This window comes from Pangasianodon hypophthalmus, chromosome 17, assembly GCF_027358585.1.
Source record: "Pangasianodon hypophthalmus isolate fPanHyp1 chromosome 17, fPanHyp1.pri, whole genome shotgun sequence".
NCBI lineage: Eukaryota > Metazoa > Chordata > Actinopteri > Siluriformes > Pangasiidae > Pangasianodon > Pangasianodon hypophthalmus.
In genome coordinates this window covers 20,508,397-20,532,666 of record NC_069726.1, presented here as the reverse complement: position 1 = coordinate 20,532,666, position 24,270 = coordinate 20,508,397, and the positions used below count along the sequence as shown (strand labels likewise).

The 24,270-nt window shown below is 36.1% G+C and overlaps 1 protein-coding gene and 1 long non-coding RNA gene across 3 annotated transcripts; one reads left to right on the top strand and one right to left on the bottom strand.

Moving 5' to 3' along the window:
- Window positions 1–10,944: 10,944 nt before the first annotated feature.
- On the bottom strand, window positions 10,945–22,875 carry sftpba (surfactant protein Ba). Of its 2 annotated transcripts, XM_026942517.3 has the most exons (13): window positions 22,780–22,875; window positions 21,511–21,563; window positions 20,436–20,510; window positions 19,427–19,438; window positions 18,483–18,605; window positions 16,517–16,630; window positions 15,814–15,894; window positions 15,054–15,231; window positions 14,765–14,907; window positions 13,679–13,759; window positions 13,265–13,378; window positions 12,383–12,420; window positions 10,945–11,464 (listed from the first exon to the last, which is right to left on the bottom strand). In XM_026942517.3, exons 1-12 carry the CDS (start codon window positions 22,829–22,831, stop codon window positions 12,385–12,387), a joined length of 1,062 nt encoding a protein of 353 aa, XP_026798318.1. In that variant the 5' UTR covers window positions 22,832–22,875; the 3' UTR covers window positions 10,945–11,464; window positions 12,383–12,384. The 2 variants fall into 2 exon arrangements, with proteins under 2 accessions (XP_026798318.1, XP_026798319.1); XM_026942518.3 differs by lacking the exon at window positions 19,427–19,438.
- On the top strand, window positions 16,215–23,941 carry LOC117599321 (uncharacterized). Its single transcript, XR_008304363.1, has 2 exons — window positions 16,215–16,489; window positions 22,719–23,941. It is a non-coding gene; the product is annotated as an uncharacterized LOC117599321 (long non-coding RNA).
- The last annotated feature ends 329 nt before the right edge of the window (window positions 23,942–24,270 follow it).

The window sequence follows — 24,270 nt, the reverse complement described above, 5'->3', positions numbered from 1 at the left end:
TTAAACGTTGTGATTCTGGCATTTTGTATGTTAGTTTTTTTTGTTTTGTTTTTTTATTTTTAAAATTTTTTATTATTTATTTATTTTTTGAACTTTGAAGAATGTGTTTAACTCTGCCAATCAATCCTTCAGGCCCAGTTTTCACCTTGTCTTGACATGGTATGTGTATTTACAGGGCGTCAATGAGTCCGTGAAGTCTTGCATTTAAATTTGTAAAAAAAAAAAAAAAAGAAGGTAATTTCAGACATTGATTTCAAATTCAAATTGATTTAATAAATGTACATGGTTTTAAATTATGGTGCAAACCCTCATGAGTAATTGCCCCAGCGGTATTTGCACCTAAATAACACCAGAAGCACTGAGGCACACAGGTCACACTGTGGCCGCTCTTTGTCTCACAGGACACCAGTCATACGAGGTATATTAGTAGAATGTAGCATGCAAATGTGCTACTGAGTATGATGAACAGAGTTTGTTAATCCAGTGGGTGTTTGTTAATGTTGCAAGTGTGCACAGTGTCCAACCTTTTTCTGCAGTTTTGAATTTGTATTTTAAACAATGATTGCGCTCACTGCGACAGTAGGACTACAAGCTGAAATACCACCATGCGAGTTATGCGAGAATATGTTGACGAACCTGTCCCTTAAATTACTGGTCATGACATAGTTTAACATTTTTAAAAACATAACTAACATAACTGACATCACTGTCTAACTTTCTAAGCAATAAAGAATGATTTGACTAATGCATACATTTATTTATTTTAAATTTTCTTTGAAATTGACAAGTGCTGGAAAAATAGCTTGTCCCACAAGACAGCTGTACTGCTTTAGAGGCTATTGCCTCATTTTAATGGCATAGGCAGAGCATGAAGAGTATGACGGCCATCAAATATATAAATTAACATAAAAAAAAAAGAGATAAGTATCTTTAACCCTGCATTTCATATCATTGGTGTTAACAGTTCTAAAATGTTTTGAAATCAAAATTGTGGTTTAGTTCTTCAAAGGTCAGAGTTCAGAACACTGAGGAGCCATTTTAGCCGCACCAGTAGTTTCCCTCCACACACAGTAAGTTATTCATTTACTTGTAAGTTAATTTTTTTTTTTGTGTGGATAATTTGATGTGTCATTGGAGTTGCTACTTTTAATCTTCCTGTAAATTAATTTTTACAGACAAAAAGGTCCTGTTTTTCATTTTGGAAAAAAGTAATAATATTGGTCATTCATTCAAGAAGAATTTCAAAATCGAGTATGAAAACAATTCAAAAATTGAACATTTTGCTGGTCAGACAGTCAGTATGTTTTGAGAATGACTCATGTATGGTTGGGACTGTGTTGAAAGAAGTACACTATAACATAAATATTGTATTTCATAGACTTTGTAGCCAGAAAAAAACATCTGGTGTATAAGGCCATGTTGATTAACAGGGGAGTGTATTGAAAGTGGTGCTGTGTCACGGGGTTAACGCATTGTCTTAGCTATTGTGTCTTCTGCTGTGTGCACAATTTACAGATCTACCTGTAATTAGTAAATAACATAGATATGATATATTAGTTAGCAATGGTCTCGTGTCAGCTATCACTACAACTATGGTATATTTACCTTAATATCTGTGAATAAGCTCGCAGTATTTCAGTGACATAAAACATAATTTTCCCTTTAACTGAATCTAGATACAGAAACAAACATACTATAGTTGCACTGAGTTACACCCTTAATAGTGATATTTGTATTTGACACACGAATGTTTTTACTAAAAAGTATCACTGCTCCTTAACATATGTGGTTAATGAGCTATAATAATTTTAGCATGTTATATGCATGCTAGTTTAGCACTGTGTGTATAAGTATTGCATTTGACAGGCATTATGATACAGATCGAATTAATTTTTGCTAAGCTTTTGTGTAGCTTTTTGTAAGCTTTTTTGGGAGCATCTGTTAAAGTCAAACAAAAAGACATGGGAGGTTTTGGAGTGAAGTGTTAGACAGCGCTCTCCATTACCATTATCAAAACACCAACTGAGAGAAAATATTTTGAAAGAAATTTTTGTTCATTGCTCCAGTACAGTTCGAGAGACGTGTAGAATCTGTGCCAAGGAGCATTGAAGCTGTTCTGGTGGCTTATGGTGGCCATTACTAACACATTACTAATACACTTTATGTTGATTTTCCCTTTAATATGTAATCAATGTATGTCCAGAAGTGAATCAGCACCATACTTAGACGTGGTTTCCTTTCCAGAGCATTTACATTTTACATTTTACATTTCAGAGCAGACAGGCTGGAATGAAAATTTCACTAAATGACTCACTAAGTCTTTGAGTAATAATGGAGACGCCTAAAACGTTAATCTTTAATCCCTTTAATCAAAGGTGATGGGTGTGGTGTCAGGTTTTTCATCAAGACTTAAATAGTATCTGTTCATTTCTCTAAAAAAGTGCCAAATGAATGATTATGAAAAATAATGTATGCAGTGTTATGAAATATACTGTCTTTATTTAGAATACACAAATGTGACCGGATAAACTGTTTACAGAGTTGTTGAAAAAATTGAGTGCTTGCTTTGTGTGGTGTGCTGTTATAGGAAATTAATCAGTGACAGGGTGGTGTGATGCAGCCTGACCTTAAGTTATAACAGCTATAAGCAGCCATTCCTTCACCAGCCTTTCTCTCTCTCTCTCTCTCTCACACACACACACACACACACACATTTAACAAGTCAAATACAGCTTGTCATGTTACAGAAACCACAAGTAAAGAGTAAACATTTGAAATCATTGGCAAATTGTTGTGATATAAGTGTAAAACGCTCTGGGACATTCTGTTGTAGGTAAATACTCAGCTTTGGGGTGGTAACAGTAACTCTGCTTTGTGGCAGATTGGATCACAACACCCCAAAGTTGATGATTTTCCTCAAGTGTTTTATTCCTTACTGTTATGGAGTAACATCTAATATCTTTAGTGGTCACAAGTGAGGCAGAGTCTTTTAAAAGAACTGTACCAACTGACCTAAAACAAGTGCAACATACAATGCTAGAAGTATTGGCACCCTTCATTCAAGTGAGCAAAACTTACACAACATTCTCTTTAGCCCAAATGTATCAGCCAAGACATGGTGTCTGAAGTTTGCTTCTTTAGTTTTGTGTGTCACTAAGAAATGTGGGAAACTAGCTACCAGTTGAATTTCATCCTAATTTTATTCATGCTTCCAAATATATGTTGAGCAAAGGGATTAGATTGTGTGAAATCTGCAAATATTCTCATTTTAAGTAAGAACTGAAGGTTCTAAATGTGATGGGAGGAAACAAGTCTGGGTTGCTGATGCAGTGAAGGAAATAATGAGATGTTAGAGGATCTGAACAGAACACAGATGGCTATATTTTAAGTTTTCCAGATATAAACTTGATTCGTCCTGTGTCACAATATAGAGTTTAGCATGTGATCCTGGAAACAATTCACAACTAGATCACAGTGACACTGAACTCAGTTTCTGCCGTGCAGGTCAATCCTGTTGACCGGGTATTTTGTCCTTATCAGAGCTCTGCAGTTAAAAAAAAAAATCCCTGCCCAAGGTTATTATTGGAAGTTACATAAGATATAAAACAATTTAATGTTTTGTAATACATTTAGTCATTTTCACAAGTCAGATTTATCATCCAGGCTAAATGGTTAGCTCAGCCTGTGTACTGCACACTATTACTAAACCTTCAACATTCATACTGATGTAATATATTTTTTCCCTGTATTAATCAAAACATATTGCATTTGAAATCCAGTGCTTAGGAACCTGTACAGCTTTGAATACCTGATTAAACTCATAAAGGATTTTGGCACACACTTCAGGAGTTTAGGTTTCCCAAAACTGGAACCTGCATAAAATAGTAAGCATCATTAAATATATGGAAAAAATCATTAGGGGTCCAAGCACTACTTTGCACACAGCCTTTGCTTGGACCCCTAATAATGATGATAACTTGTATATTTGTATTAGGACTGTCAGTATCTGTTTAGTGCACCAAATAATCATATCTGTATTAGGCTGTGGCCTAAACCAGAAGTCTGTTTCTAATGAATTTAGTCATTTCTGTTTTCCAAAATATAAACAAACTAGTAGCCGAATTTAGACGACTGTGACCCATGACCTGGCAGTTATAGTGGGGCAGCTAAGTGCAAATATTGGCGAAATCGTTCACAGGGACTCATCAAGGGTTAGTTGATATAAGAATAATGTTAGCCATTTGAAAATCAACCTGTAATGGTAATTATAAGTCAATGTCATGCACTACCAGGGCACACTGGTGACATCACTGCTGTGAAACTCAGCATGGAGCTCAGTGTCAGCTTCTGTAAAGAAATACAGTTAAGTGTTTTAATTAGCCCCATATCAGTTAGATGTCTGCACCTGCATTGACAGGATGTGCCATTCGAGGAGGGCCAATCCAAGGATGATGGGGCTTTAGTCATCCGGATGGTGTATAGTGTGCACGAAACTTGAATGACACTGGATGAACTATCAGGCTATATATAGGGCAATTTAATACATGAATGTAGTTGTATTCCATATAAGAAAGTGCTTACAATTAAGGTGGTAAAATGATAAACCCTCGGCCTTTAATTGATCATTACCATATATTCTTGAATATGGCTGACATTGGAGAATCTTCATCCAAGGGGTGAACAGATTGGAACAAGTGCTGTCTTTGTCACCTGGACAAAAAATGATCTTAAATGTCCACCAATTTCATATAGTATAGAACAGGATGGCTACAGTGTGAATGCAAAAAATTACCAATCATGCTTGATCCTGTCTGATTAGACGAAGGTGATGGTATTGAAGCAACTTTGAGGAGGTGCAAGGCAAAATATTATCAAGGCTATAGACTCATGTTTAACAATACAAAGCTGGAAAGGGCAAGAAAAAGAACAGCAACAAGTGAAACAAGCAAACAGTCCTTCCAGGCAGGATGCGTATGGAGTCAGACAACTGTATGTAGGCCACAGTACCTGAATCCTAGTGACTGGGGGTGGACAAAGCATGGCAAGGTTTGATGGAAGACTCTCCAAACTATCGCAAAGTGTTGCCAACAGCTGACCAAATGCGGTTGTAAGACCGATTGCCATGGAAGATGCAAATGCTATTGGTTTGGCCTGAGCTGCACTGCACTTTGTAGTTGTGTGTGCCGGTCCTAAGGTTCAATAAATACACAATGATGCATCCAGATGCCTACTTACCATGAAAACTGAATCATCAAGTAAAACATTAGGCAACTGAGACATAAAATGTCTTAAACCTTTTAAACGATGATGAATAAATCTATCCTACAAACCCAGATGTTGCAAAAATAGAAAATCCATTTTTCCAAACATAGGAATTGACCCCTCAAATATTAATTTTGGACAATTTGTTTTGATTATATGAGGATAATAGCATCCAGTAGCCATAATTTGGTGGCCATCTTGAAAAAACGGCAGCCATATTGGATTTTTGTTTGGCCAACATTAATTTCTTTATAAGCAGCCTAAAGGTGAACCACATGCAAAATTTCATGCTTGTATTACCATCTGAACGATTTTGCACTTAGCTGCCCCACTATTACTCAAGATGAATGTATACTAAATAAGTAAGCTAATTAATTATAGCTAACATAATTGGCTAGGCAGCAACGCACATTCTAACTAATGGTAAATATTGTAAGAGTGGAGTGGTCCCCAGTGGCAGGAGTGGCAGGGAATCCAGGGAAGGGAGAACTCCAGCTGAGGGCTTCTATTTTAGAAGTTACACGTGGCGAACTTTAAACCAATGGATTCAAAAAAACCTAAAAAAAAAAATGGCTTGATCTGATCCAATAGTAATATCTTCTGATAGCTGCTCAGAGCTGTAGACATCAGAAAAAAAATTAAATCCTGCCTCAGAATTTTTGGAATTTGACTCTAGCCATGACTATCTGACCTGCTGACATAAAAGCCTGCTCAGTTTGCATTCTTTGAGCATATCAGTGATTTCTTTAGGTCATAAGCCATTTAGTTATTTATGAACATATCACACCAAATTAGACTGCATTCTGTATTTAACACGTTTGTATTTACTGTCCTCTCACCCCTGTTGATCTTTGTTCGCCCTGTGCTTGGACCCCTAATGTTAAAGATAACCTATAGAGCACTGTTTCACCACCTTTTTTTCCATGGCACATTTTTGTAAAGGAAATTATTATATGGTACAAAACTGTATTGTTTTGCTTTTTTAATACACTGAAAAAGCAGGAAGCTGGGAGATGTGAAATACATGTAGACCCGGATAAGATAAGATAAGATTAGTTCAGAATTTGAAGTCTTATCTGGGAAGCCATGTTTAGGCTTTAATATTGCCAGAAATATTATTCCAGACCACATGACATTTGGGAGACATAAAGACGAACTTGTTTTCTATCTGCCTAAATGTGCTGCAGTCACAGCAGGAGGCCATTTTTTTCTTATGGGATCCTCAAATTGGGAAAAAGTGAAAAATTTCGAAATGTGTGTGATATTAGGGGCTTATAGATCCCACTTTAATAGACACAGACGCTAAAAGTCACAGTTTCTGCTTAAACTACTACATTTAATTGGTTTTTGTGTCAAAATATAAGGTCTGAATGACCAATAGAATTCAAGATATTGACAAAATTACAAGACAAGTTTACAAATTTGTGCTATATTGACATGCCCAGATGGTGATATTGACGCAGTCGTAGAATCATGAAGAATTGTGCGTAATATGTTTAAAGTATGGTCATGTTATGTTCCAAATTGCAGTGTCCTTCCATGTTGTCTTCACATTCAAAAGTAACAAGATATCAGCCCATGTTTTGCCTAGAAGTGACTGTAGCCATTTACATAAATTGGACAATATGTATGACTTAAACGTGCTACATAAATTAAATCAGCACATTTAAATGTGTTAAATGTTGGCACTTTCATTTATTTGAATTATAAAGAACACAATTTAATCTCAGAAATAAGTTATAAAAAACATACATACAATATAGACTATATAGACTATGTACATATTAGAACTGTTCTCACACATTTAGAAAGAATACTGCTGGTATGTGCCAATGTGAGTGTTTTTATTGTTTTGCAAGGGAAGTCTCAAATTTCATGTCAGAGCTTGAACTACTTGGGGCTTACTTTTACTTTCAGTTACATTTCCAGTAAAGTAAGATAATTTTGGAACTTGCTCTTTTGTTTAGTACCCAGAAAAAAGTTAATTCAAGTAACTTACCTGAAGTAATATGCTAAAGTCTGAGATCCAGTCAAATAGTTTACCTTATATACGTGTAGTTGAATAGGCAAAAATATGGCTCATATCTGGATAAATAGTCAACATCACCATCTAGGCATGTAAAAAAAAATAGCCCAAATTTTTTAATTTTCTCAATGTCTTGAATTCTGTTGGTTGTTCAGACCTCAGACATTGACACAAAACCAAAGAAATGTAGTAGTTTAAACAGAAACTGTGGCCTTTAGCATTCGTGTCTATTAAAGTGCGGTCTATAAGCCCCTAATATCACACATTTGGAAATTTTGCACTTTTCCCATTTTAAGGACCCAGTAACAAAAACTGGCCTCCTGCTGTGACATCTGAGCATTTAGGCAGATAGAAAACAAGTTTGTCTTTATGTCTGCCAAACTTCATGTAGTTTGAAATAATATTTCTGGCAATATTAAATCCTAAACATGACTTCCCAGATAAGGTTTTTCTTTTATTAGAAAACATTATATTTTCAGGGGATTGAAAAAATGTGATGGTGTGATGATGAATCCAGCCAAAAATACATTACCGACTTTGGTTTTAGGGCACAAGCACCAACAACAAAAAAGATTGAACAAAATCTGAGACATGCAGCAACAACCCTATCTGAAATTCCATGGAATGACCAATTAATCTATTTTGTTGACAAACTGGATCTGTGCAGTACCCTGTGAGCAAGAGTAATTGTTATAGTTCCTTGTTCACACCCAAGATCCTCTCATAAACACATCCTTCAGTCATATGGTGGTGTTTTACTGCGATCTATAGGGTGTGAAAGAGAGTGGCAAAGTAACAAGAGAAGAAAGAATCCCAGCTGAGGGCTTCTATTTTAAAAGTCATGTAGCTGTGCTGTTCCACATGGCAGAATTTAAACACATTTCCTAGTGTACATTTAGATGCTTTATGACTCTTGTTGATTCCTGATAAACAGTCTGCTGACACAACCATTACTGAATCTTAGCCATGCATTTGGTTAACAAAACAGACCCATTAAAGCTTGATTTTAATCTAAAAAATGTATAGAAATCATTGATTTCTATACATTTTAGGAAATATTATTGTTATTTTCTATATGATATTAGAGATGGCAGTCATAAATAAAGAAGCTGAAATTGACCTCTTCATAGTCAGGGCCATAGTTAGGAAAGCAGGAAAGCGTATAACTTCTGACTTTAGTCAAGTCGCCTCAGAAGAAGAAAGAATTACTTTCAATTTCCAGTATCCGTGACATTGCACAGCATGTCTTGTTTAGATTATAAAATAATAAAATATAATGTAATATGATAAGATCAAGGATGCTGTAATGAAGTATTATTATTATTATTATTATTATTATTATTATTATCATGTCTGTACTACCACTTTATAAGGAACACTTGTACATGTGCACCTGGTCATTTACGCAATTATCCAATCATGTGGCAGCAGCACAACGCATAAAATCATGAGGATACAGGCCAAGAGCTTCAGTTAATGTTCACATCAAACATCAGAATAGGGAAAAATTTGAGCTCAGTGATACTGGCATGTTTGTTGGCCCCAGACGTAGTTGCACAAAAGCATCCAGGGAAGCTTTTCGAGAAAGGTTCAGTTTCCTCTTAAGCACATTCCTAGAACACTTGAAGGACTTCCTGTTTTTATTGCCTGTACATTTATTACTAAAGTAACTGGATGTAACTTATGTGTGTATATGCATAAACATTTCATACATATTTTATACGTATACATAATATTCACATAATTTATATGTGTATTAATTAATCTTTATAAAGCTTTTACAGCATCATGAGAAGGGAGAGAGGTGACATGGTGGTGGTAGCATTGTTGCCTCACATCTCCAAGGTCCTGGGTTTGATCCTGAGCTCAGGTTACTGTCTGTGCAGAGTTTTACAGAGTTCAGGTGGATTGGCTACGCTAAATTGCCACTATGAATGAGTGTGTGAATGTGTGTTTGTGGTGCCCTGCGATGGACTGGCATCCAGTCCAGGGAGAATTCTCCTACCTTTGCCGAGTGTGACCAGGATAGGCTTTGGATCTACCGCTACCAGAATAAAGCAATTACTGAAGGTAAGCGATGAGAAGGAGAACATGGGAAATGCATTAGGGAGGCTGCATTATGATTCCCTGTTTGATCCTGAGCTCAGGTTGTCACTGTTTTGTGTAGTTTCACATGTTACACGTTTGTTTGGGTTTCCTTTGGGTGCTCCAGTTTCCTACCACCTCCCAAAAATACGCCAGTAGGTGGCTCGGGTTCCCACCTCATGCTCAGTGTTCCCAGGATAGGCTCTGGATCCAGTGCAACCCCGACCAGGATAAAGAGCTTACTGAAGATAAATGGGTGAATGAATGACTAACAAAAATAGATTTATAAACGTAGTGTCTTAAAGTCTGTGTTAGTTGGAAAAGAATATTGACACTTTACTTACTTTCCAAACTTACTTTACAGACTTTCCAAAATGTCTTCGGAATTGCTGTACCTTTTTAGATCTGGAAATCTGCATCTTTAAATTTCAGGCTTGTGCAAGAACTGTGCTTTACTGTATATGTAATATTTTTAATGTTTAATATGAATACGTACTGGTTTCACCATCTTTAGATTCTTCACACAATAGATTTGGTAGTACTAGACTTCTGACCTCTGCACTGCTTCTCTAAGGATGTGATGCTAATGGTTTAAGGTTATGACGTAGATTGTGCACTTTTGGACTGAGCTTGATGTCATTTCTTAATTTCTTTTTTATTTCTGAGCCTCTTTACCTGCATGTGGCTCATGACCCCAAGTACTCCTGTACCTGTCCTGGCTGTACTTTGGCTTTAATCTTTCACATTCTAGTTCTTCTCAGTACCTTCTATTTCTGAAGCTTCTTTTATAGCCACATCTATCATCTCTGCCTTTTTCTTTTCCTTTTGTATTATTAAAATATACAGTGGGTTCATTAAGCATTCAAATCCCTTCAGCTTTTGCACATTTTATTGTGCAGTGGATTTCATTTTAAATGGATTAAATTGACTTTTTTGCCATTAATCTAAACAAAATAATCCATAATGACAAAGTCAAAATATGTTTTTAAAAGATTTTGCAAATTATTAATATCAAAAACTAAAATCTCTCATTTAGTTATTCAGTCCCTTTATTCAGTATCTTGTAGAAGCACCTTCAGCAGCAATCACAGCTTCGAGATTTCTTGGGTAAGTCTCTACAAGCTTTGCTTCTCAAGCTCAGTCAGAAGAGATGGAGAGAATCTGTGCTGCCACCACCATGCTTCATCATAGGGATGGTATTGGCCAGTTGATGAACGATATCTGTTTTTTCAGTCATACAGTAGCTCTTGGAGTTCAATTTTTGTCTCATCAGACCAGCCAATCCTTTTCCTCATGCTCTCAGAGTCTAATAAGTGCCTGCCATATGCTTTTAGTCAGGAGTGACTTCTGTCTAGCCACTCTACCATAAAGACCTGATTTATTTCTGAGTATTTCTCAGATGGTTGTCCTTCCAGCAGATTCTCCCACCTCTGCAGAGGACTTCTGTTGCTCTGTTAGAGTGGCCATCACCTCCCTGACCAAAGCCTTCTAGTCTGTTTACTGAGTTTGGCCATACGACCAGCTCTAGATGGCTCCAAACTTCTTCCATTTTACAATGATGAAGCCCATCACACACACTAGAAACTCTTTACATAGTTTAATATTAATGCAGTCATGACAATCAAGTCTTCAATCATTTTATATAAACAAAGACAAAAATTACTGTTGATACTTGCAAGATTACAGAGGCAGAAAAAAAGGACTTAACCTAGAAAAACACCTGAATGTAACAGTGGTGTCCAGAGTTTAAAAGGCTCAGCTTGTTCATAAGCCCATCATTTTATCTTGTTCAGCTGACTTTTAGAAAAGCTGGTTGTGAAAGTAATCAAAAGAAAAAACACATCATGAGCATTAAATTAATAATGGCTGAAGAGTCAGAATAAACTGCCTCGATGGCTGATTTTATCTTATCACTTTATCGTATTTGTCTAAACAATAGCAGGTCAGAGCTCAGGTTCACCTCGTAGCCCAGATTAGAAAAGCAAACATGGACAGTTCTGTAAAATCCTTTTAGACTGCATGTTTAGATTCTGTGTGGCTGATGTTGTGATGAGAAGCGGCTGTGAAGCTGAAATCCAACAGAGAACAGACCTGTTTGTAAGAAAAAGAGTCAAAACTTATTACACAATATAAGAATCAGAACAGTATCTGTGTGCTATAATATACTGATAAGAATCAGAACCAGGAGGAAGTGTACCTGTACTATGCTGATATCTGATTTTAATTACGGGCGTGTCGAAAAACATGATAAATTCACAGTATGATAACTGTATCACACTTTTCAGTATTCAGTGCTGTTTTTTAGCTGGCTAGAGTTAAAATAAGTAGTTCCCATTTGTGTAGCTAAAAAAAAACAACGTTATACCATAGTGCCATTTATTTCTCGGTTCTGATTGGTCAGAAGTTATTGATTGGCGTGTGTGTGGAGGTAGGGGGGAGGGGTTACTGGTATCTTGGAAACATGACAAGCTTTTTTTTTTGTCTTATTAAATTCAATAGAGAGAAAAGTAGAGAAACAAGTGCTGGTGAGGGAACTACTGATTATAGCTGCTATAAAAGAGAAATAAAGGCAAGTGAAGGAACGACTGTTTATAGCTGATATTACGTGATAACAAGAACAAAGTGGTTTTGTGGACATTCCACAACATTAAATGTCACTATGAATGGATAAAAATATGTGTCTTAAAAAATTGTTAGGGTTGCCAAATTTCTGTGGTATAAGAGGAATAACCCCTTGGAGAAATGCTGTTTTCAGAAAATAATTAACTGGTAACAGGCTTGTAATTACCCTCCTGATGATTATTTTCCTAAAGCTCAGTAGGGAACCCACTCAACAGAAACACCACCATGGTCACACTGGTAGAACATAATGCTAGCAAACACTATAACTATTTCAGATTTCCTCATGTTATACCACAACACTGATTTATCATTACCCTCAGTATACAGAAACATAAATATGTGAGTTGCTGTTTATAGGCTGTGATCATGTGTGAAATATTTACTTACTTCTACTTCCACACGTTCATCCGGCAGAAAGAGACAACCTGAGAGGAAATTATCACACAAATATTCTTTACATTACTGAACAATAACCCTGTTATTTTAGTAAATCCTGTCCTAGACATCATTCAGGCTCATTTACCCTTCAGTAGGTGGAACAGGGCAAACTATGCACTCTAAGGTCTGGGTTTATAACACAGATTTAAGGCGCAGTTTGTTTTTGGCGCCCTCTGCTGTCTGTGAGGTGAACTGCAATGGCAACATAAACACTGACAAGTAGTCTTTCTCCTTATCCCCAAATGATCCAGTCTGTTCAAACCAGGAAAAGTCTGGGTGTCAGGGTGTAAAGCTAATATCCAGGCCAGAAAATGAGCACAGAAAAAGGTAAACTATTGGCTAAATTCTCTATTTTGTTCCATTTTGTTTCATATATTACATGGCAATGACCTTTAATAAATTACAGTTTTTCTGAGGGGTTGCTGGAATTACATGATTAATATAAGGCTATGAACATTATTAAACATTACAAACTGGATCTTTAGAGTTAAATCTGGGGTACATCATGCTGTTTAATACATATAAAGTTTAATACATATAAAAGGAAAACTGAAATCTCATTCCCAGAGAAGCCATTGTTATAATAACAGTAAGATAATCAACATTATTTCAAATGTTAAATTAATTAATAATAAATTAAGCTATTAATTAATAGTTAATTAAACTAAAAATACAAAGTCTCATACCAGGAACTTATTCAACTGATTTCAGTATGGGAATTGAACATTCTTACCTTAATTGTCTCACTCTCTTACTTAAATCTCACTCACTCACTCTCTGACACACTCACACACACACACACACACACACTCATCCTCATACACAACTCACCCCACAGGTGTGAGCAGTTTGTAGATCTCGGCAGGTGTAGCTCGGCCCCAGTGTGCAGGGGTCACCAATGTCTCCCTTCTCCGTCCTCTTAATCCCCATACACAGATCAGCTCTCTAAACACACCATGTACAGCAATGGATCATACTCAACATTCTGACTCTGTGTGTACAATATAGTCCAAACATTAAAAAAATTTAAATAATTAAAATTTTAATGAATTAAATATCTTTGTGACAGACTGTTGGGCCTCAGAAAGACATTATATATTATCATTATTATTATTATTATTATTAGCAGTAGTAGTAGTAGTAGTAGTAGCAGTAGTAGTAGTACTTTGGCGCCCTCTGGTGGCTCATAAAGCCATTACAGCATTCAGACGGTTGTCTCTGTTACTGTGCAGTTAATGTTCGTACCTCACACACATCCAAAGCCACTGCCTCTTTACCCAGAATCCCCTGGAGTTTCTCACCATAGCGCTGAGTAAAACTCTCACACTGCAGAAGACAAATAAAGAACAGACACAACTCATGAGCAGAATGTTTCGGCAGAAGTGACACGAGGTGACGTGAGGTCTGGAGATTTTAATTAAACTGAAACTCTTCCCAAAATTCTCTCAAAGAAATGGAGAGTTTGTACATGAAGAGGTCAGGTCCAGTTTAACCAGTTAGATCAGTCTGTTTATCCCCATTTTTCTCCCCAATTTGGTCACCTGCTAATTCCTAGGGTAATATCATACATTAACTACCAGCTGGGCAGAGTGAAGGCTAACACATGATTCCTCTAAGACAGGTGAAGACAACCACATCGTTTTGAACTGCTGCTCATGCAGCATCACAGGGCGCTAGCTGCCCTCTTCCACATACATGAGCTCATAGATGCTCATGATTGATTAGTGTCGCTGTGATTTACAGGAGAGAGAGCATGTTATTTTGCTCCCTTGGCTCCTGGTGGACAGAGAAGTCAGAAATTTGCACCAAGATAAGTAAAGCCAGCATGAAGCCTGGTCAGGGCAAGACATCACCAAATTGTAGTACTCCTGGTGACAACAGTAGCAAACGTGTTTGGCAGTCTGTTCAGTTTTTGTTGCTGTTGCCTGCACTGAATTCATTTAGAACCATGACCAAATCCTTGATGTTCTAATTTGGCACATAGTGCTCACCACCTACACTGCCATATTATACGCTATATAGTGAGTATATATATATAGTGTTTAGAAAGCCATTTGGGATTTAGCCAAAGTTTAAGTTGCAGATTTTCACGTGGCTCCTGGGTCTGCATGGTGGTGATGTTTAACTTTCCCCTGCCTCACATGCCTACTACATGCCTGCATTGTTACTACAGTGACCAAAATTAATACAAAAGCTACTAAAAAACAAATCAGATTTGGTCATTTGCAAAGTGGACCTAAAGTTTTAAATCAAGACTGTATGAAGGAACCCTAGGTGAAGAGGTCAGAGTTCTAAGGCAATCGATCAGAAGTGAAAAGATGAGACTTTAACCTTGGGTAGGATGCCAGGGTGCGACTGGCACACGGAGCGCAGGAAGGAGGTAACCTGAGGCTGAGTGGCGTTCGAGCCCAAATGGAGACGAGACAGGACGACCAGAGTCAGACACGAGTCACAGTCCGAGAGAGGAGACACCACTGCGAGGAAAGAGAGAGACATGCATGTCAGTAAAGAAGATGAATGACAAAGAAACACAGAGAGATGGACAGAAGAGCAAAACAGTGTAAGAGAGAAAGAGAGCAATACAGATGAAAGGGAACAGGAGAAAGACAGGACAACTGACTGTTACTGGGTCGAGCTGAGCTGCGACAGAACACAGAGCAGATGGAGTTGGGCGATGCTGCGTTCAGGAGCACCTCAAGCAGCATTTTCACTGATCTCTGAACCAGCTGTGAGCACTGACTTCTTAAGAGGAAGGGGAGGAGGGAACACACTTCATCCAACACACCGATCACAAAACTCTGACATGGACAAAACACACACACACACACACACACTGTACTTGTACAAATGTACTCATACAACAAAAATTCCTTATTCCTTAAGTAAAAGTGTAAATACTCATGTAGATTTGATTCTCTGTTTTGATTTCTTCCAAATGGAGAATTTCATTTCATTTATTTTCATGTGTGATTTTTTTTTTCCAGACAATTCATTTATTTTCGCATGATTTTTCCAGATGATTCATTTATTTTCACATGATTTTTTCATATGATTCATTTAGTTTTAAGTATTATTATGCACTTATTAATTTATTTTCATGTGTAAATTTTTTCCCCTCATGATTCATTTATTTTCATGCCTGATTTTTTTTTCCAGTTGATTCATTTATTTTCAAATGTGATTTTTTTAGATGATTCATTTATTTCTACATGTGATTTTCCACATGACTAATACATTTTCACGTGTTTACTGAGTTCACATGTGCATAACGTGGCATAAATTTGAAATGCAGCTTCACATATTTTTCACCTGTAATCACATATTACTCATATAATCACAAGTGAACTGTGTGTGTGTGTGTGTGTGTGTGCTGATCTCACCTCTGTCTGTGCTGTGGGTAGGAGACAGTCCAGCACATTCAAAGCATATGTGCAAACGCTGCATGGGAACGAGGCCTCCAGCTATATTGTGATTTGTGTGTGTGTGTGTGTGTGTGTGTATGCACAACAAGAGGAATATGATCATTTACAAAGCAACAAAGCAAGTAAATCAAAAACTGTTCTGTAAGATGTTTCTTTATCATTCTTTATCACTGTGCTAAACAGCGTTTAGGGACGAGAACATACACAGGAGTGAACTAAGTGCCACTTGTTTAGAGATAACTTGAAATTGCATGAGTGTATTATGAGAGTGTATTATGAGTATATGCATCTCCAAAGCTACATGGTCTGGATGAAAAAAAAACTACACAATGTTCGTCACAGCCTCAGCCGACAATCCTGTGTCTCACCACTAGAGGTCGCCAGAAACCAAATATTAATTGAGCATACTTAATGAATCAGTTTCACCTGTCTGGAATTATTACCCAGCATGCACTGAGCAGCCAGTTTATCAGCTCTACTATGCAAGTGACTTTGCAGGTGCACAATTACAGACTCTAGTTCATCTTGCTCTGTACAGTTTGCTTCCCAAGATGGACATATAGTCTATAGAATAACATCTGGAATGAGGACAGCTCCTGGTAGTGACTCTTGAGCTGACTTCAGCTGAATGCACGTGAGTACACGTGTCTGGTGTGTTTACCATGACAGTAGAGGGTGTGATGATCTTCTCTATGTAATTCATCAAAATGTCCTCCATCTGCAGCTTGAGCTCGCCTTCACACAGGTTAAAGTAAGTGCACACTTGTCTAGGGTTCTACAGAAAGACAGAGAAAATGGAAACACAGCCTTTGCTATTGTATGTTTTACAGGTTGGAATCTTTAGGAACATCACAATTTGATTTAATTTCAGTTTGCAAATGCAAATTATGATTTTTTTTTCCAAGTAGGTAAGTACCACATATGTTATAAAACATAACATTTTCTTCTATTATTAAAAAAGATGTACATATTTAAAGGTTAAAAAAGATTATCCATATTTGATTAAGATCCATGTTCTACTTTTGGTCAACTAACATAAGACTATTATAACAGGCTCCCTAAATGTTTTGCCTAAAGGACCGTTGATGTTGGAAATGTCGTTGGATAATTTCATGTCATTTATGGCATTTTTTAAAAATGATGTATAAGTTTTTTTTAATGTAGTATAGTATAAAGTGCACTGTTTCTAATGTGCATGCTATAATGTTTTACTGTTACACTTTATATAGTAAAGATAAAGTAGATAACATATAGAAAACCATGTAATATTTGTCCAATCTTTGAATCCGGTGTGAAAACAGCTGCGTGGATGATTATGATGTGGATGATTAAATTTGGTAGCGTAAGAAATGTCAAATTAAAGAAATTAGTTCAATATATAATAAAAATTTAAAAAAAAAAAAACAAGAAAAAAAATCATTGAGCATAATAAAATAAAATAAAAAAAAAAACAGAATGCGTTTCAATATTAAAACTTTAAAGCAATTAAAAGCTGAAAATTGCTGCCTCACAGCTCCAGGGTTTGATCCTGAGCTCGGCTTACTGTCTGTGTGGGTTTCTTCCGGGTTCTCTGGTTTTCTCCCACCTTACATGAATTTGCCACACTAAATTGTGTAAATAAGTGTGTGAATGTGTATGTACGATGGACTGGTCTCCCATCCCAGTGTATTCCCACCTCATACCCTGTGTTACCAGGATAGGCTCTGGATGAAAAAAAATGAAATGCTTTTATCCAAATTATTTGGTACTGTTCATTTTCCTCAGTAATAAAACTCATGTGTCTGGAATATTATACATTAACAAGGGATTGCAGAATTTTCTAACAGCTTTTTTCCCCAGAAACCTGGTTGTTTGTGCCATACATGATATAGTGCTCACATTTTGGGTTGATGAATTTATTTACAGAAATCCTTTATACCATCCACCTGTAGCTGTAATTAAATCTCTAATTTAATCAGCCTGCACAGTTGTGCTTTTTCTTTTGATTGATTTTCTTTTCCTCTAAAATTTTAAGATTTCCGCTAAAAATTTAAATTTTAATGGACTCTAGCAAAGCATCTATCTTTTGGGGATTTCTGGAAGTATTTTCTTTTAATGTGTGGGTTAAAATGACTAAATATAACGATATCTATTTATGATGTGCTCTTACAGTGGAGAAAATGTGATAAAGTACCCTCCCCCTAGGTAGATAAATTGTTATAATCTGCCCTCTTGGGTGCCCTTCCAGTGGAGGAGATGTGATGCAGTGCCCTGTATCGTTCCCCTATGTGCAGGGAGGCTTCAGCCCCTCAGACAGCCTTTATCCACCCCGCCACCTCCACATGGAAACCTAACCCAGACCAAACAGGGCTTATGATGTTTAATGAATCAATGCTTAAAAAATCAATGCCAGTAATCTTTCACAAGAGAATCATGGTGCATCTTGATCTTACAATCAATTATTCTTTCCGTCTCTACTTCGTAAACACACGTGTACAGTAAAATGAATTTTTCTTCAGTTCTAACCTGGAAGAAATTTGGGGTCACAGGATCAGTATGTTAATGATTAAGGGCCTCAGAAATTGGCGTGTTATTGCTGCCTGAATGTAAACTCTCAGCGGTTCACCGATGCAGGATAACTGACTCACCATCAGTTCGGTGAGGAAGGTGAAGACAAGAGGAAGGTTTTTGTCCACCTCATTGTGGCACAGCTGCGTAATCTGCGCAGGCAGCGAGTCACACACCTTCTCCAGAGTGCTCTTCAGCTTTGTCTGAGAGAAACAAAATGCAGATTAACGAATAAAATATCGACAAAAGGCAAAATAGTTCAGCCCAAGTACCATCCACCTGATCTAACACATACAATAATACAGAGAGGCCAAGAACCAACACAGCGACCATTTCTCTTCTCAGTGCTTCATTTATTTATTTTCTATTTCTTGATTTATTGTGTGTCAAAGAGAGAAAGCGATAAGAGGGAGATAAATCACAAGGCAACACAAACATTGCCAAAGTTTCTCAGCTTAATTTCCTCTGCTTTTTAATAATTAATCATTTCTTTTTCTACTTGTTCTTGACCTCTTCTGAACCTCACTAGAGTCATGCAAGCAAACATGAAGGAGAAAGGAAGTCACGATCATGCACAATGTCTTTATCCCACTATTGTAGGCATGTGCCAATATTAAACTTTCATCACTTCACTCCTATCATAGATATTGCATCAAAAAATGACAACGTTTACCTGTCCCTGACTGCATTGCACAACATTTTAAGAAGTCAGATTTTTTTACAAATTTTTATCAGAAGTCTTGTTTGGTGAAAAGAATTATGGAATTTTGTGATGGATCCGTACAATCCTTCTTTCCTGTTCACCAAAATAATTATCCTGAAAAGACCTCTACCAGTGTAGATCTCTACCAACATAGGTCTCCTTCCTTTAAATGGAACATTGAATAATGAATATTTTGTGTGTTCGTGACAATATCATGCCTGATAAATATTGTGATGTATCGTATACCGGCACATGCCTACGTTGTTGACGTGATCAGATCAGTTTTGTCACTTCATTTTATTAATAAAATAAAATTCTCACCTGAACCTGATTCTGCGGAATGAAAGTAAAAATGTGTTTATAGACACAGAGCTTATATTATGTTCTCATACATGTGTGATCACATTTAACAAATGCTGAAATTGAATTTAGTACCAACAAACAAGCAAACAAATAAATAAATTGTATTAAGCTGTAGTAGTTTGATGCATACGAATATTAATAAGTCTATAATTGTATATGTGCACAGACACTGAATATTAGCAGTAGTTCATCACAGAAACTGGAAATTGAATCTAAATCACTATGAGGAAATATGATCTTATTGTAAATGTAAATGCTTCAAGATTGTTTTTCATTTATTTATATTATTGTGTGTGTGTGTGTGTGTGTGTGTGTGTGTGTGTATATATATGCTGTTCACCTAAAAGAGTTGACTCAATCGACTCTTTGTAGTCGACTCTTTGACATCGTAGATGTATTCACTGTTGTCACGCTTGTAATGTAGTTTAACCAATTTGCTTCCATGAAAACATTTTTCTTTTCAACGTCTGAGCCGTTTGTTAGCGTGAAAGGTAAGACATGTCAGGATAAATGGAAATGAATCTTCTGAAACAGCTGGCTTATTAACATTAATATTATTGTCATCCCTTACTTTATGTCAGCGCACTGTAATAAACTTGTAATTGCTTATTTTAATGATTATTTAATAAAATGCACTGCAAAGTGATGTTTTGTTAATTAGAAGGTAGCACAACATTCATGAAACAATAAACCACAGTTAAGCAAAGAAGAGCAAACAATGGTCATAATATTGCTTTTAAAAAATGGCAGTGAGTCATTTGTGAAGTCTTATTGGTGAGCTGAGTCAAATGACCTGACTCACTGAACAGAGCCAACACTAGCTGGGAATTCAGGTGACTAAAAATATATCATGGACTCTTAAACATTTAAATGTGAATTGTTTTTTGCCTTGAAATAAATAAATATTAGAAACGTTCAAATAGCACTTTAATAGAAATTGGTTCCGACACCAAAAATATGTTCCTACCTGGAACTCTTCATCCAATAGCAAGTGTTTCAGGATGTCTATGATTTGGATACAGTCTTGGCAGGCTTCATCATCCTAAAATGGATCATCATATTAGTCATGGTAATTGAGGAAATTATTAAGCATATTAAGTGCATGATTTTTGCATTCTTTTACCAAACAAATAAAAATAAATGTAATTATTCATTAGAAAAATTCATGCACTGATCACTCCATTTTCAGAAGGAGTGTAAAACTCTTACAGTATTATTTTAGATTATTATAAATATTTTTTTCAAATCTAAAAATAGAATTAGAGCCTGAAAAGCTAAAGCAGAAGTGAGATTAGTGTACATCTTGATAAATGTGTTATGGTTGGTGTATTTTAGGTACACGTGTGCGGAGTTGGAGGATCTGAAAGCTGTGACAGCCTCACTAGTGTGAAAGAATGAAACCTTAAACTGAACAAACGCAAGTGCAGATCTCTGAGTTTGGATTGAACGTTACAACGATCACATCAGGATCAGGGTTAACGAGTGGTGTTTATAGCAAAATCAGGCTGGAATTAAATTCAATTTATTCTTAGTCCCAGCTCTAATAAATAACTGCCACTGATAATATATTAAAGTAGACAATGTTTCACTTTCCCTAAATGTAGTCATGTAGTCATTTGCTTCTTTAGCTTTGCATTGGTATATTTACCATCTTAAAACAATGAACTGTGTGGACAAGATTTAACAAGTGAATGCTTGATTTATGCTATAAATCAATGTAACAGATTTAATGTGAATGCTTCACTTGCTGAACTTGGAGTTGAGGAGTCCTACCTGAGTTCCCGAGTTAGAATTTTGAGTTGAGAGAGTGTTTTCTTTGTTTTTTCCTGATCTTAGGTCAGGAGCACACCTACATTATCACTCTCAGCTCAGAGGGCATCATTTGCAACAGCAGCAAGTTATTTTGCAGTAAAGTGCTACAACACAGACATCTTCCACCATATTTTAACTTCATAAAACCTACAGAATATTGTATTCTGTGTTCATGAATGTCTCCAGTGTGTGTGCATGTGAGTTATGGTTACTGTGAAAAGCTGTCTCACCTTAAGGACATTAGTAACCTGCACTGCTTCTGGACTGAGCATCCCTGCTTTGGCTGTAAAAAAAAAATGAAATGAAATTTCAATCTTTAAATAATTGATTTATCACACACAACTCTGTGATACGAGGCGGAACAATGGTGCTGTGGGTATTGTAGCCACCTCACAGCTCCAGGGTTTATATGGTTCGACCCTGAGCTTGGGATACTCTCTATGGAGTTTTGCATGTCTGAGTGTTCGTGTGGATTCCCTTCGAGTTCTCTGGTTTCCTCCATCTGTCTAAAAACACGCTGGTGGGTGGATTGGCTATGCTTGATTGCCCCTAGGTGTGAATGGCCTTATCAGGAATTCACCTTACCAGGATAAAGCAGTTCCTTACGGTGAATGAATGAACTCTGTGGTGTTGTTAGGAATATCAAAGTTGTTCCAAAAGATATAAGATGAATGTTTGACATAAAAGTGCATTGTGATTTTTTTTAAGAGAGAAAAGTCACAAATAATTTACTACACACATCTCCTCCATCATTAGGAAGGTCTGTAAAGGTCTAAAGTAAATTTAAAAAAAAAAGAAAGAGAAAATGGAAGACAATGTAGCTGTCTAAAAAGGAGGAACTACTAATGATGTGTTTTTAAAAAAAAGGAAAAAAAGCAATCAATAATGTGATTAAATCATGTGATAAAATTAATAATATTAGTAAAAATTATTTATTGTATTATGTGCAGGTTTTGGTGTTTTATCATGGGTAATGCAGTAAAACAACACTGATGTAATATCTCACAGGTCAAATCCTTTAGGTTTAATAAAGTAAGAATAATCTGAAGTGTAAAATATATTCAGCTTGAAAAATATAACTTTATTTCAATGTCATTTTAATTGTAGAATAATTTATGCTTTGGCTGGATTTAATGTTCATGTATTTCTAAAAAAAAAAAAAAAGCGATAACTAATGCATAAATGATACACGTCACATCGTCACTTTGAGCCTGCTAGAGGGTAAAAACTCTAAGACCATTGCTATAGAGTCCAAATAATATGTTATAATGTTGTAATAGTTCATTTTTTGTACAGCTATGGTGGCTTATGTTGTAAATCTACAGCATCTTATTATACATGTTTATTAAAATATGTGCATAGAAATGCTGACACGGTTTTGCTGATGTATCTTCTCTGCCACTAGATATAACTTTGTCTCGTGTTTTTTCCCCAACAGCCATAAAGCAACAGGCAACAAGAGAAAAAGAAAAAGAATTATTTTAGCAGTTCATACTTACCAATGCCAAGAAGTGGAAGGAATAAAAGCAGCAGGATCCTGGGGAAGGTCATGTCTCTTTTCAGTCTGCTCTTCAGTTTGGAGAAGTTCTTCACTGCGCTCTGCTTTGGCCCACTATATACAGTTTCTCAAAAACAGGAACTAACACCCTGAAGCACTTTCAAAGAGCATTTAACATGCTCGAGTTTGGCCAAAGCCACAAAGCCAGCCTGAGCTGATAAGGTGTAAAGCTCTTGCATTGTTCAGAAGCTGGAGCTTTGACCGAAGTCACGGATGAAACTATCTCTCTGAAAAAAAAGAAAAAAAGAAACAGCTCCAGTTTCAGGGTCCAGAGCAGATTTGTTGATTTTTTTTTCTTCTTTAGATGATTTCAACACTGAGTTTTAGCCTATATAAACCCTCAATGACACGGTAAGGAACAAAAGATGAATATCAGCTCCAGTTTGCTTTTTGATACGCACTTGATGTCTGATCTTTTCTATGAAGCTGATATGTACTTTAAAAAACGCACACATTTAAAATACATGTCTATATGACTCTGCTTTGGATCGTGATTATTCACTCACATGAAATGATCAAACAGCAAACACTGTATGTGACTGTATGTGAGATCATTCTAACACTCAATAAACAGTATTATCATAATGTAGTGATGTAATCATTTAGCAAAAGATCTCATACTCATACAGATTATCTGAATATAGTATGGTTCTAATCAAGAAAAGAAAGAAGAATAAATCTGATTACAGATTTTACAGCTCACTGATATTTTGTCCTCATACTCTCAAGGATTTACAGCAATGGACTTATCCAAAGTCATATTCTGTTAATACTTTTACATCTACACACTTATTTATTTCAAAACAACTATGTACAGATGTTTATAATGATAATATGGATGCATGAAACATTTCACAGCTATGGTTTAATTCTGTATTGATGTATTTTATATGCATTAAATGGTGTTTTTTATGAAGCATCTTAAGAAAGGGGAGTAAGGCAGACTGGGAAATTGAGAGTGTTACTTAGACCTACTGCTGAGTATGCCAAGGTTTTTAATGTACTGTGTTCAGATAATTATTAGAGATTGATATTGATGTTTGTTTTATTTCTAAATCCTGTGTTATGCTGATACTGCAAGAAATAAATTATACACAATTATATACTTTTTATTGATTTTTGTGGGTTTTTTTTTATAAATCTGATCATACTGAATTTTAGAAAAAAAATTACTTATAAATGTGAAAATTATTGAATATTGTTTTCTAAACCTTGTTATTATTGCATAACTGTAAGAAATGAGTTATAGAATGTTACTCAGGCCAACATCTTAATATGTAGCCAATTTTACTTAGGCCACTGTATTCATACAAGATAAAAATATTATAATGATGAATTTGGAAAAGTCTTGGTATGAAATTTGATTTATTGATGCCATTAAAAATTATTGATACCATGATGTATTGATGCTATACATGCTTTAAACGTGCCA